The 14,414-nt window shown below is 40.2% G+C and overlaps 1 protein-coding gene across 1 annotated transcript in view; it reads left to right on the top strand.

Annotated features, from left to right (window-relative positions):
* The window catches only part of LONRF2 (LON peptidase N-terminal domain and ring finger 2), a 37,107-nt gene extending 23,005 nt beyond the window's left edge, over positions 1-14,102 (top strand). The window contains exons 6-12 of the mRNA XM_072849698.1: positions 2,137-2,233; positions 2,602-2,716; positions 3,405-3,526; positions 4,357-4,515; positions 7,556-7,718; positions 9,702-9,851; positions 10,203-14,102. Of these exons, the coding sequence (XP_072705799.1) occupies positions 2,137-2,233; positions 2,602-2,716; positions 3,405-3,526; positions 4,357-4,515; positions 7,556-7,718; positions 9,702-9,851; positions 10,203-10,361 (965 nt within the window). The 3' untranslated portion in view covers positions 10,362-14,102. The remainder of the gene's footprint in view (positions 1-2,136; positions 2,234-2,601; positions 2,717-3,404; positions 3,527-4,356; positions 4,516-7,555; positions 7,719-9,701; positions 9,852-10,202) is intronic.
* The last annotated feature ends 312 nt before the right edge of the window (positions 14,103-14,414 follow it).

Below are 14,414 nucleotides of genomic sequence, written 5' to 3'. Positions count from 1 at the left end.
TCGGAGTTCAAGGACGCATGCGTAATGACCATGTAAATATGACAATTAGTTCTAGGAAATAGAATGAATATGTATGATCATTCTGGGAAATTTGATGCATATGTATATAGTCCAGTAATGTAAGTTTTAATTGATGTAACCTATGGTGTGCAGGGTTGGTGGAGCGATCCCCGTGCATCCGGCACCATAATAAAGAATGCCTGTATTGCCTGCGTAATAAAGAATGCTACAGTGGTGTTAAGGAGTTTGATTCCCAATTTTGGTGACACAGGGACTGGAATAACATTTTGTTGTCTGGTCTGTCCCTTTCTGCTGTAACAGCCTATTTACCTTATTCCAGAGCAGTTTCAAGTCATTCAATGAACACTATTTTTCTTTCTCAAATGGGTCATTTCCAGTGTGTAAATCCACTAACAGTTTAGTCTTTGTGCTGCTGGTGCTGTTCCCATTTTCTAGGTCTCAGAGGTATAGCTGAACTTCATTGTCTTTCTATATGAAGGAAAGATGCAGTAAGCCTGGAAACTAATCTTTAACTGGCACCAGAAACAGTCACATGCAACTTTACATGAAATTTTCCAAGCAAACAAAGAAGCCTTTTGGAGGGTAATAAGCCCCCTCAGTTTTCTGTCACTTGATAGCTGTGCTTACAATTGGTGTGCTTCTCCAGCTTCTAACAAAGACCTCTAAAGTGTTTTTAGTACCCTGGGATAAAAATGCTGAAGGCAATACATTGCACTGAGTGGTGAAATAATTGGTTAAAAGGAGCTTTTAAAATGCTGCTATATTATTGTGCATTTTTTCCCTTAAAAAAAACAAAACAAAACAAACCAAAACAGCACCTTCTTGACAGATCTGACTTCTGCCTTGAAATATTAAAGTCTTCACATGCTGCTGTGTGTCTGCCACCTCTGCAGATGATCAGTGTATGGCCAGTTTCTGATCACCTTGCTGTGAAGGGAAAAACCCTGTACTTGCCTGTGAACTGCAGACTCAGTAAATAGATTGTGAAATCTGACCCGCCTGTATCCTCACAGCGAAGGCCAGAGATTGCATTTTACCCATAACCATTAATTTCTGGTCTGTGCTAGGTCCTGATGCCATGTTACTATTTGCAGAATTAACACAGTTAGGTTCTGGCTATTACTAAATGCTAACATGCGAGATGTAGGTTAAAGATAACGCTGTTTTTCTTTGTAGGCCACACAATACCGGTGCCCTCTCCCCTATCCTGTCTGTGCTCAAGATAAACCAGATGCTGAGCATAAGTTATCCTTTAACAAAACATCCTAGTGTTTTAACTTAACATAAAAAGATGCGCTTTTTTTTTTAAAACTGTCAAGAATTTAGGACGTGGAGGCAGCATTCATGGCTCTGTTGCAGCTCATCACTGAGCAACAAAGATGCAGATTGTAAAAGAAGTTGCAGAATCTGCTTGTATAAACTTGAGCTGATAGCTCTTGAGCTTAAATGTTGCTGCTGTGAACTACGTATCCCTGTAGTTAACACACTTATGTACCACCCCCAAAAAACCAGGGTGGGTAGAATTTTAAGTGAAGTGTTTTGTCTCTGTGTTTGCAGAGTGCTGAGCTAGTGAAATCAGTATTAGCTAATGCAGCTCCAGTAGTCCTTAAAGTTTAAGCTGTCTGAAACATGGGATTTCCACAGCAGCCTAGTCTAGAAGAATGTAAGCTTTTTTATACTTGTAAGAAAAATTACCCCTGCTGAGAAATCTATAATAAACCCTGATGAAATAGTTTGTGTGTAAACAAATTAAATTCTGGACTTAATGTACTTTAAAACATCTGGCCTGGCTGGTGTGGGAGTGGTGATGGTGGTGGGAAAGCAATAGCAGAGTATTTTAAAAACTAGACTTTAAAAAAAACCCCAACCATTTTTGGAGAAGCAGATCATGGGTATGCGGCTCTAAAGTGCTTTCTCTGGGCATAGACATCATCTTCTGCTTTCCAGAAGATTTTCTGCCAGAAAGTCTAAAACTTAGATGGAAAATATGTTTGTTTGGAACAAAACTTCAAAAAAGAAAAGAGATAAATTAGGTTCCTTATGGAAAAACAACTTAGCATCTGAAATTGCAGTAATACTTAAATATTTACTACAATCATCTTCTTACCTACTTAGATGCAGATGTTTTACCTGAAAACACTGCCATCACTTCAAGTGAAATACCAACAACTCTGGTGGATGCGTCGGACTTTGAGTGTTCCCTCTGCATGAGGTACGACTGCATTGACCTGGGAAAAAGATCGGAAAGCCTTTCTTGCTTCTGAAAAAAGTTTTCATGGTGTCAGAAGGGAAACCTGCCAGAGAATGTCTAAATCATTACTCTGTTCCTTTTTCCTGACCCTTGCATCTGGTGAATCTTTACAGATGTGGTTTTCTCCATTATGCATGGTTTTCTCCATTGTTTACAATTTCTAAAAATGAAAACCTTTTTTATATCCTTAGATAAAACTGTCACGTGTGATTTATACAAAAGCAGGAAAGGAAGAGGTGGCTGGATCTAGTAACTCCTTTCCACAGTTTGGGAATCTGCATTGTTTATGTTGGCAGCTTAGCTTTTTTGTTCCGTGTTTTCATGTTCAGGTTGTTCTACGAACCTGTTACCACTCCCTGTGGACACACCTTTTGCCTCAAATGCCTTGAGCGTTGCCTTGACCATAATCCGCATTGCCCACTCTGCAAAGAAAAGCTGTCAGAAGTAAGTTATGTCCTTGCCTTAATTAACAAGAAAATACAAAGCTGTGTTCTTCTGAAAGCATGTATGTGGGGATTTTCTGTGCTCTACTCGCAGACCAGAACGACATAGTAGTACCCACAGCGTTAAGCTGTGCACAGACCTCATTTGCTCCAGAATATTCTTTGTCATTCCTTGGAAGACACGTGTGATTTGCTGGTGCTGAAAGGAATTGAGGATTCCAGTGTCACATCAGGCTCCTGGGGAGTCCCAACCATAGCCCTGTTCCTACCACCTCTCCAGTCTGTATCTCTGTCTGCGGTGAACAAGGAGTGGTCCCTCCTTGGCCAAAACTTCTGCTCCAACAGACATAACGTGTCTTGTATGTGGAGTGCTTCTTGGGGAGCAGTAACCTGGCAGCTCTAGTGAAAATAATATATGTATGTTCCACAAAAGCAAGGAGGGGCTTCCTCTTCTTGGTGGTAGTACAACTTCTGCCAAAAAATGGGCACGGGGTTATAGTTAAATGGGCACTGGAGTGAACCTCGTCTCCTAAAGTGGAAGTTTTAATACCTGAAGGCTGGAAAAGAGGAGGAGTCAGTACAATCCTGAACTAACATGCTGTTTGGCCTTAGGAAAGGGGGTGAGCTGGGAGGAAGGGATGTTACCTGACTTCTCGTTATCAGACTTAGGAGTTGACTCTTCGTTGCAGTTTCTGGCAAGCAGAACTTACAAGAAGACCGTCCTTACAGAAGAACTGATAGTCCGTTACTTGCCAGAGGAATTATCTGAAAGGAAGAAAGTTTATGAGGAAGAAATGAAGGAATTGTCAAAGTAGGGTCTCATTTTACTACTGACAGCTGTTACAAAAATGTATTTTTAACTTAAATTACTTGAAGAAGGTTCATTTGCTTATGAAAATGCACAAAATGAATGAATTCATGGATGAACCTGCCAGATGTTTTGTATTTTCGACATGTTTGTTGCAGATAAACAAGAAACAATATGCTTGGATGGTAGAGAGGCACAACAGTATTCTTAAAATAAAGATAATTGTCTTTTCCTCTGAAACAATATAATAGCTTTAAAAGTTATAATGGGACTTTTCTGGGAGTAGAAGTCCAATTATAAATGGGTTGTACTTCAGGTCAGGAGAAGTTCAAGGGTTCAGTATTGTCAGTGACTTGCGGATCTTTCACTACAACTCAGCTAAAAAGAAAAATAAAACATGCAATTAAGCCTGAAAAAATAATGTAAGGATTAATGAGCTTCTTCAAAATTAAAGGGCTTTACTGAGCTTGGGAATTCTCTACCACCTTGCTTTGAATGTGGTTAGTTCTTAGGTACTATATTACTGTAAAAAGTTATCACCAAAATCTTAGTACTTGTGTTTATTGATATACACACACTTGGGAGATTGGCTATTATTTCTGACTTTTCCTCTATGAAAGTAGGTTAGAGGGATTGTTTCTTTAAAGTACTAGCAGAAAGAGTCCTGAAATATGTTTGTCTTGTAAGAATGACAAACTTTGACCAGATACACGTTTACAAAAAATGAGTCTAAAGAAACCGTTGGACTCGATGTCATATTAAGGGTTTATGCTGAATATAGCAGTACCCAGAAAAAAGCTGATTTTTTTTTTTTTTTAATAATTATCTTACAGTTTGAATAAAGATGTTCCCATCTTCGTATGTACCATGGCCTTCCCCACCATCCCTTGCCCACTCCATGTCTTTGAACCTCGTTATCGTCTAATGATAAGAAGATGCATGGAAACTGGTACCAAGCAGTTTGGCATGTGCTTAGCTGACGAATTAAAAGGGTAAGGAGATGAGCTGAGAATGTCCTGTTGTTGCAGAGGCTGTTGTGACGCTAATGGAGTACTACAGCGCAGTATACTTGTCTCCCCAAACCACTGCAGTTCCTTCCAGTCCTGTATGAACCAATACAGAAGTGGCTGGCTTTTTAGTTTTGTATATTAAACATTCCTTTTGACACAAAGATGTAATTTTTATTGCTCCCCTGTTGGATGGATAGCAAGAATACAACTCATCTGCTACTACAGGCTCCAAAAATAGCACTTATTTGTCTGTGTGGTTGGAAAGCTTTCTAGCCTGTTTGTTCTAGTGAAAGCTGACTGTCTGGATGACATTGCTCCTCTGTCTGCTCAGTTTTAAAAAACCAAAATAATATATATAAAAAAAAAAAATCTAAACCTTGCATAGTTTTCCTGCATAGGTGGTATCATTTGAATGAGACAAAGTATACCCTTGGCTGAGAAGCCTGTTCCGCTGCTGAGCGTTGAATTTTGATGTTTGTCTTTACTGCTGTGTTGCAATGTCTAAACTATCTGCAGTGAGTGGGTTACATTGTCTTTCTATATGATCTTACCTTTAATTCATTTTTGTGAATTCTGACACTGGTGTGTTTCCAGCTCCCTATGCGGAGACTGAATACTAATGATTAGATGAAAACCTTTGGGTTTTTAAGTCCTTTATAGATAATAGTTTTTTGGGTGAAGGGGTTAAGAAGATGCTTGTGGAAAAAATGAGGTGGTCTTAAGAAAGGTCTACCTTATGAGATGTAATAGTTGCTGACTTCAGAAGATGCGTTGGACTGATGCAGACTGTAGAATGGATGACCAGGGTGGGAATTTTTAAGAATACATTAGACAGGCGTCCTCAGGAGCAGCATTTTTGTAGGTGATCATCACTGGTGCTGAGAGGAGGGCATTCATACCGGAACTTGGCAGCCTTTCCTTGTCCAGTTCAGGTTTGTTTTTTTTTTTCTCCCAGACTGGATGGTAAGGTGGCAGTAAGAATACAGGAGATGCTACAGCTTCCAGTCGGCTCTGGCAGTGCTTCATGCCATTAGGCATGCTGTCGGTGCTGTACTCAGTGGAGTTCAGGCTCCAACAGCAGCTGATGCTCCGCAGTCCCTTCCAGGCCCGCTACCAATTTTCTGGAAGCAAATATTTGTAAGAGTGAGGATGACGCTTTACTCTTTTGTGAGAGTAAAATGATGCTAGGACATCAGTGATAACTCCCCTTACATCTGTGAAGGCTTGCGGAAGAGCCAAACTTATTTGTAGTCAGGTCTAATACAGAGGGCCAAGGGGTTACAATTCCCAAAACACAAAAATTGATTTATTAAATAGTGTCATAAAGGGTATTTTAAAATGCAACCAGTATGGTTAGATTTTATGTCCTGTCTGTTTTGAGTTACTGAAATAATGAAACTTTTTAAGCATGGTAACTTCTACTTAAATCAAACACTGATGTGCAGGAAGCCTTCATCTGTAGACACCTGGCAGGCTGTTGTAGCTTCTTACAGAAGTAAAGAAGTTCTTTTGTTTATTCAAAATTGCAAAATCAACTGGGAATAGAAGAAGTGGGGAAACTTGTTTTGCCTCATCTACTAAGACATGGATAGGGAGGCTGAGATTCATACCTCCCTTGAAAAACACAGTGACAAGACATGTTCAATTCATCACCTTGCTCTGTTTTATTTCTCCACTTTAAAACTGGGAGAAGAATTGTTTATAAACTTCTAATATGTCAGTACATTTTATACCCATCTCTAGGTGCTTTCTTGTCTCTTTTTGAGTAAAGTTACTTTCTATCCAAAAGTAACTTCTCAAAGAATGACAAAAAACCCCCCATCACTTATACATTAATTTCTAAACTTGGTATGAATGTCACTAAAATCCTTAATTTAAAAAATTGTTATGTAGCTGTTTAAATAGGCTAATATTGCTATAATAAACTCACGTGTAATCCCATTGTAGAGCACCAGGGTTTAGCTGTGTGCAGCCGTACTCCTCTTGCTCTTCCTCAGTTTGTTTTGTACAATGGCCGGGAGAGAATGGTTGTTCACAGCAGTCAGCCTTTTTTTTTTTTCCCCTCCCAAAACCATGTTTCTGGTAGAGTAGAAACAGGACTCATTTCCCCGCAGTGTCGCTGTTTCTTCATCACTTTGATGTAAGAAATGGCCAAGCCCTGGTAAAACAAGCGTTTCCCTGATGAAACATTTATCAGACCCTGCAGGGATTTGAGATCTTGAGATGAGACTAGATACAGAGTATTCTCCTGGTTAGCAGTAGGCTGAGGAATTATGTTCATCTGCAAATGCTGGCAGATGAACACATCATGGTGAAGAGTCATTGCTCAGTCAGCCTCCCTAGTGAACTCACTACTGCACAAATGTAGAGTAGGTAAGCCTGATAAGTAAAAATGTATTGCATGCTTGTTTCCAGGACGTGATTAAACCCTGTACCTACTTTAAATATAACAGATACAAATGTACTTTTGTAAAGTTTTGGGGGGTTTTTTTTGCTTTTGTTTGTTTTGGGGTTTTTTTTTGTTTGTTTTTATCCTTAAATTAAAGAATACAAGTGCAAGAAAAATCTTGCTGTATAGAAACCTTTTCCTTCTAAAGCCTGTAATCTTTTGCTTACTCCTCGGAGCAGGGGGTAGCCCTCCCAGCCCTGCATTTATTTGTTCCTCAGTTTCTGGACTTCCTTTTGGTATCTTTATCCATCTTGTTTTCTTTGCAAATGAGGTGAATTTGCCACCAGCAGCTGGCAACTCCCAGCATGAAACATGCTCCATTTAGCTTCCTGTCCCTTCCCAACCCTTCCCACCCCCAAAATATTTACACTCCGAAAATGCTGCTGCCCTGGACCTCTGAGGGAAGGCAGAAAGGGTGGGGGTTGTGTGGCTTATGTGAATAAGCAGCAATGTGTTGTCACCAAAGCAGGATCCTCTTTCAAATAAAAAGTGGTGAATTAGGCCCAGTATTTGTCCTGATGTGTATAAACACTTGCTGATGACTTCCACTTTTATGCCCTTCTGTCATTTCAGATTTGCAGATCATGGCTGTATATTAGAGATCAGGGACGTAAAGTTTTTTCCTGATGGGCGCTCAGTTGTTGATACAGTTGGTGTCCGTCGTTTTAGGGTCTTAAGCCATGGCCAGCGAGATGGATATAACACAGCAAACATCGAGTATCTTGAAGATAAAAAGGTGATCTATGGTGCAAAGTTATTCATACCCATTTATTGCTGGATTCACTTAAATAGCCTTTCCTTGTTGCATTTCAAGCTAGCTGTGCCTTATTTTTAAACCAATATCATTATAAATACTAAAGCTCTATTTTGAAAACCATGGAACAAACTTTGTCTCTTCCTTCCCTTTCTTCCTTTCTGCCTTTATAATTATCTCTGCTTGAAGTGTTGCACTCCCTTCATGGATCTCAAAGTAGCTTCTGAGACTCAGGTGCTGAGGCCTGTCATGATGTGTAGATGAGGTCAGGGTAATGTTTTGAAACTAGTACAGACTTGGAAACCTTCTAAAAACACGTGCCCCTGTTGCTAGAGAACTGACTATTCTCTTCTTAAACTGAACAGACAGTTGGCGGACTTCATATGACCTCCAAGCTCTGGTTTACAGAACAGGTCCTCAAACAAATGTGGGAGTCCGCTCTTAAAATGAGATCTTAGTGACGTGTAGTTAACGATGCATGTACAAGCATCCATCAGAGCTGGCTGAGAACAGAGAAATGCAGAGAGGGGAGTAGTTTTTAAAAACAAGTCCTCTTATAAAACCTGTGTCAAGCGAGGTGCTTGTGATGGGTGCCAAAGGGTGGCTTTTTGGTCATGCTTAATGATGACTTCCTGGATCATCTTTAGAGCATGTCTATAAAACCTGGATCCCTCTTAACGTTGAGTTTAGTAGTCATCTCTTGCCAACTGATGAAGTCCAGTCCGGTCATATTAGCTCTTCAGTGCGCTCTCACAGTTGAAGTGCAAGTCTGTAAAGTCTTAGTAGGGCTTTTCTAACCTGTGCAGGACGATGCAGGTGTTCGCCAGGGCAGGAAAGGCAGATCGCATGGAGGTGCCTGCCCCCGCGAAAGGTCGGAGTAGGTAGTCTGCTCAGAGTGAGGGCTCTGCTGTGTTTAAATCCCCAGTGAGGGCGGTGGAACACAGGTGTCCAGGCATTGTTTGTAGATGGTGCCAGAGACCCACCTCTTCATAATTAGGGTGAGATATACCTTGTCTCACTTGAGAGGCTGACGTCTGTGTTCAGCACCCTATGTTCATGTTATATCTGATGGAGAGAAATCTCAGTCCAAAGCTGTCTGTTTTATCTGATCTGTCTTAGATACCTATCTTAAGATGAGATTAATTGCCCTCTAGATCTAGAGCTGTTTCTCCTCAAGTGTGAAGGGCATCCAGAGCAGCTAGCCCAGATGTGCATCTGAGTAGTACAGGTGAATCATACCATTGGTGTGTACAGATTACAGGAAAAAAAAAACCCAACAACCCCAAAACAACAAAAAAACCCAAACAAAAAAACAAATCACCAATTTGTAGTGGGTTTTGCTCATGCTTTTTTCTTTTCCCTAATGGCTAATAGTCAGGCCTGCGCAACTAAAGCACTCTTTGCCTCAGCGAGGGTCTTTTTTTATGGCTGTTCCTGGTATTGGGAAAGCATCCGCTTTCCCTGCTTCCTGCCTGCTCAGGTGTCTGCCCTCCTCCTCCTCGGCTGTCCTACCATGACCTTAACACTTCTATAAAATACTGCTGATCTCTAAATGCCGTAGACCCCATGTCTCTGTGCTCGGTGGCAGTAGTGTTTCTTTTGTTTTGCCAGACCATATAACAATGTTCAGAGGTCCTTCTGCAACAGGAAGTCGAGGTAGTGGGTTTGAGATGATTAATATGGTGTCCCGGGATTAGAGAGCAGATTCTTCTGTTGTGCCTTAGGAATGGATATGAACAAGGCAGTAACTGCTCCATGAAATGTCACTTCAGAACACCTAGGGGAGGGTAAAAAGACTCCAGCATCACAGGTTTGAAATCTGAGACTTGGGTACAGTTTGCTTAGATAAGGACATTTGAACAGCTGTAGTCACTGCATTATTTTGCTTCGCTTGCTTCTGGGGAAGCGTATGGACTCCACAGCATCAAATCTATTTTGTTCCATCTCCCTTCTTTTAACAATAAGGTTGAAGGACCGGAATATGAAGAACTCGTCCGCCTTCATGACTCAGTTTATGATCAAGCCGTTGCCTGGTTTACTTCTCTTAAAGACAATATGAAAGTGCAAATTCTCAATCATTTTGGGTCCATGCCAGGAAAAGAGCCAGAGCCACAGGTAATAAAACCTTCCTACTTACGCATCCTTATTCTATATGTAATTTTTATACAAGACTATTTTCTGACAGGTTTTTGCTGTGTTTTTGTGCATTCTAAGGTCTTCTTATTTACCCAATTTTGGTCTATTAGCGTGAAGCATGGAAAACAGTGCATCAATGTAAACTGATACCTGAAGAGATCTGTCTTAATGGCGCATATAGACAAAGAGAGCACCTGAAATTAAGTGCTTAGTTGCTGCTTGAACTGTTTGTTTTATGGTGACTTTCCTAGCAAATAGAAGTAGAAGGTGGTGAATACATGGGGCAGCGCTGGTGAATACATGATTGCATGTCTTTCCATCCTTTTGCAGAGCAACCCCAGTGGTCCTGCCTGGTACTGGTGGCTCTTGGCAGTGTTGCCGCTGGAAAACAGAGCTCAGCTGGCTATATTGGCTATGACCTCCCTTAAAGATCGTCTTATCGCCATCAGACGCGTATTGATATTTGTGACTCGCAAAAGACCCAGATAACATGGACTTCAGTTGTGAGTGGGCACCGAAAACATCTCATCACAGGTTGTTCTGGGGGAGGGCAGAGGGGGAGGGGTTGTTTTTTGTTTTTTTTAAAGATTCCTTCAAAAAGGAACAGCCCTTTCTGACTGTGTCCAGCATCCATCGATTGCATCCGTTTGTTATCCTGGGTGTTCACCAAACCTTGCACTCTCTCCTGTTGTCCTGGTGAAATCTGAGCCTCTACAAAGCTGTGCTGCAATGAGAGCATAGCTGATAGATGTGGATAATTGCTTCAAAGTACTACGATAGAGTTGATGTTTCTAGCCTGCAAGAGAGTTAAGTACTAGAGTAGCACCATTGGCCTGCATGTGATTTGGATTTCCGCTTGGTAGGAAAAGGAAACTGGACAGTGGATTGAAGAGGTGTTTCCTAGACTTTCTTGAAGGTAGGGAACAGAAGAGGAGTTACGCTGCCTGGCAGAAGTATGCATGAAGACTACAACCAACAGTATGCTCTGTTAGTGAATTGGTAGGCAGTCTGTCAAACACCCACATCTCTCTATTTTCAGCAAATAACAATCTGTGAGGAAAAAAAAATTAAGCTGTTTGTGGTCAAGGCATCTGAGGATGTTTATCGGAAAGAATAATAGCTACTGAATAAGTACACTATTTAGTAGCCTTAGGTAATCCCTCGTGTTGTGATTTATGTGTTGTAGCGGATTGAGTATGTACAAAATGTTTGGAAAGGTGTACTTTGGTTTATTTGAAAAGAAAAATCAAAGTAATCCTAGCTGGTCTTATCGCTAAATTCAAATCAAACCGGCTCCCTGAAGTATGATAAACTCTGCTGTGAAATAATGATTTCATGCCAAGTACAAGGGAGGCATGCTGCACTTTGCTCTGAATGCCTGTTCTGCACATGGGACCGGCGAGGATGAAACGCGGGGAGGTTTCCATCTCCCTCCCACCTGCAGCATCATGCCAACCTCCCGTTACATTGGAGTGATCTCTACTGAACATGTTTCAAACAGAAAGTATTGTAGTTTAGTACCAGTTGCTGTATGTGATGGAAATCAGTCCACAATAACACCGTGAAAGGAGGCACAAACCGAACCTATAAAGGCAAGTCTCAATGCAAGCTTAAGTCAGGTGTTAACCTTCATTTGTCTTTTTGATTATTTTTTTATGTATCGTTTTGTTAATATCTAACTTTGATAGCTTTTAAATTGATTGCTTGTGAGTCAAATGATCAACATTTGCTCAACTGCCAATGAAAAAACTGACAGTGTTACCAATTCAATTGGCATAGTTTCCTATACGTAGAACTGATACTACCAACAGGAAAAAAAGTTGACTTGAATCTCCCATGTGCTGCAAGCATAGCAAGACCAAGTAAAGACTTGTTCATGTGCAGAAGTCTGGTAAGAAGAAATGGCTGTTTACCTAAATGGTCAAAGTGCCTGGTTTCTTTTTTAGTTCTTTTGTCCTTATTTGTCAATGAAGATGTATTTAAACTTTTTTTTTTTTTTCAATTTGCACATGAGTTCTGGAAGAAGACTGCATTAAAATGCAGTAATTAAGATATATTATCTGCTCTCTTTGGGTATTGTAGTCATAACCTGTGTGGTCTGGGAAACAAAAATACAGAGTTTTTTTCCTTTGAGCAAATGGCTACCACAAATGGTTTCTGTAACATACCCTGAATGTACTGTAACTGCCTCTACCTTGAACACGCCTTTTCTATTTAAATAGTTTGTAAGTATATTCTCTGAATTGTGAAGTGCATAACTTACAACCAATGATGTCATAACCTCTACAGTAGCCTTCTGCAAGTTCTGCTACCGTCACCAAAATACTCAAAATTCAAGTTGAATGCATTTCCTCCAGGATTTGAAGAGGATGAAGAAGAGGTCACTGAAGTATAAAGGAATTGTTCTCTATATGGGGGAGGAAATGTCAGAAGTCAGTAGGTCTTCAGCCCACTGTCAGCTGAGCTACCAAAGGGTGGTTTTGCAAACTAATTCTCAGACCAGAAGATGGACTGTATTTGATCTCGCAATCCTTTCTGTTCAGCTTCCTGTTCTTCCCATCCCTTTCCATGCTGTGTATTTCTTCTAGACTCACTCATCTCGCTCCTTCATGTGTCTGGCCTAGTTTTGAGTATTACTAGTTTAGCTGCAAGGGGACGCCGATGGTATTTGTATATTGCTGGTCCCTGATCTTACATGTGCTTAATTTTACATATAGGAGTGTGTTTAAGAAAAAAAATAAATTTCAAGGTGCTAGTTAGTATCTTCTTGGCTTTGCCTCAGTAACTAATGTGAATATTCTTCTTTGCAAAAGTGATTTTTCAAGATATCTACTTTTGAGGTACTTCTGAGAGGAAACCCTATGGAACAAGAGAGGTTGTTTACTGCTGTTCTGTAATGTGTAAAGACACATTTTACATGGAAAGTGACATTACTGTGTTCATGAAGGCCTGCATAATTAATGGAATGATAGTTATCGAAGAGAAAGCTGAACTGTAGAGGGATTTTTTTTTAGTCAAGGTTTAAAGCGGTTTGTGAATATTTCAGTGACTGATGTTTTGGATAAATTGTAACAACATAGGAATAGTCTGTGTATGGATGCAAATAATTATATTAGCAGCCCAAAGCTGACATTTCTTCCAAAACATTGAATGCTGATCAAATAGCAAAGCTTTAATAAATAAATAAATAAATAAAAAATCACCACTGCCCTGTGGTACTTGCTTTGTAAGGGAAAGTACCAATTTAATTGTTACCAAATTATCTCTGCCATATAATCTCTACAGCATCCAGTAGTACCTCATGGGAAAAGCTAGCTATCTCATTTCTCTCTAGAGTAAACGTCCACGTTACGGCCGATCTACGCTTAGGTGTAACTTGTCACGAAGGTACATGTGGAAGCATTGGAGCTGAGCTCCTGGAAGAGATAGACAGGATTCGTTGCCTTTCTAGCTCATTACACTTTTCTTGCTTGCTGTCCAAGCAAGGATGCTGGGATATATGATGAGTCTTTTCACTGTGGTGAATGTGGCCCTTCTTTATACATCATAAAGAGGCCAAAAAAAAAAAAATCCCTCTACCTCTACACCTGTTGTTCACCTGTAAAGCTTCAAGCTACAAAATGATATATATATTTTAACCTTTTTTTGTCTTTCAGAAGCATACTAATTGTTTGCCACTGAGGCCTTCTATCTACTGTATTTTAATATGTTCATTTGATAGTCATCGAGATCTCTTTGTACTTCTAACCTCTAGATCTTGTCATGTTTCTTACTGCTCCTTTTTCCTTGTTCTCCAGTCCACTTTTAAATTGATAAATAGCTGTACACTCTCTATTCCTACTACATTTTACACTAGTGGAACTGGTATTTTGGTAGCGCCTTAATTTTGCAGTTGTGAAATGATTGTATCAACTCTTATCTGGGGCTTCTGACCAGATTTAAACGAGTATGTTTAATGTAGATAAACTTGAAACCATTTTTTACTGTTTTAAAGCTAGTTATGAAATGGAGTGTGTACATATGTATAAATATAAATTATTAATCTGCACCTTTTTGTATCTAGTAAATACAGGAGAAGTTCATGTTCTAACCACATTTGGCACTTCTTGTTGCATAAGCAAAGCCAAAACTTTTTTTAAAAATTGCAATGTTCATTTCATGTATATTTGCAATATTCATGGGAAATGTATTTAATTTATGTGATATTTGGAATAAAACAGATTGAATTTATAAGAGCGTGAATTTATGGGAAAGCTTTATTGCTCTGTGAGGGCTAAGAGCTAGAGCCGTGGTAAATATGATCTGAACAGAAACAAGCCGCTGATGTGCCACTTTCAAGGGGGGTGACAGTTTGATTTCCCCAACAGGAGCCCAAGGGATGAGAATGGGCTCCGTGAGGTTTTAAGAAGCAAATGGCATCCCAGAAGCAGCGGTTAGATGTCACAGTTCCTAAGTTGCATGGCAAAGATTTTAGCCCCAGTGCGGGAGAAGTGGGGGAGGCTGCAGAGGACGCAGCACAGTGGGGTTTGCTGGGGACCCGGG

The sequence above is a fragment of the Ciconia boyciana genome, chromosome 1 (genome assembly GCF_034638445.1).
Source record: "Ciconia boyciana chromosome 1, ASM3463844v1, whole genome shotgun sequence".
In the NCBI taxonomy this organism is placed as follows: Eukaryota; Metazoa; Chordata; class Aves; order Ciconiiformes; family Ciconiidae; genus Ciconia; species Ciconia boyciana.
Note: the sequence above shows the minus strand (reverse complement) of the source record. Positions and strands in the feature narration are given on the sequence as shown.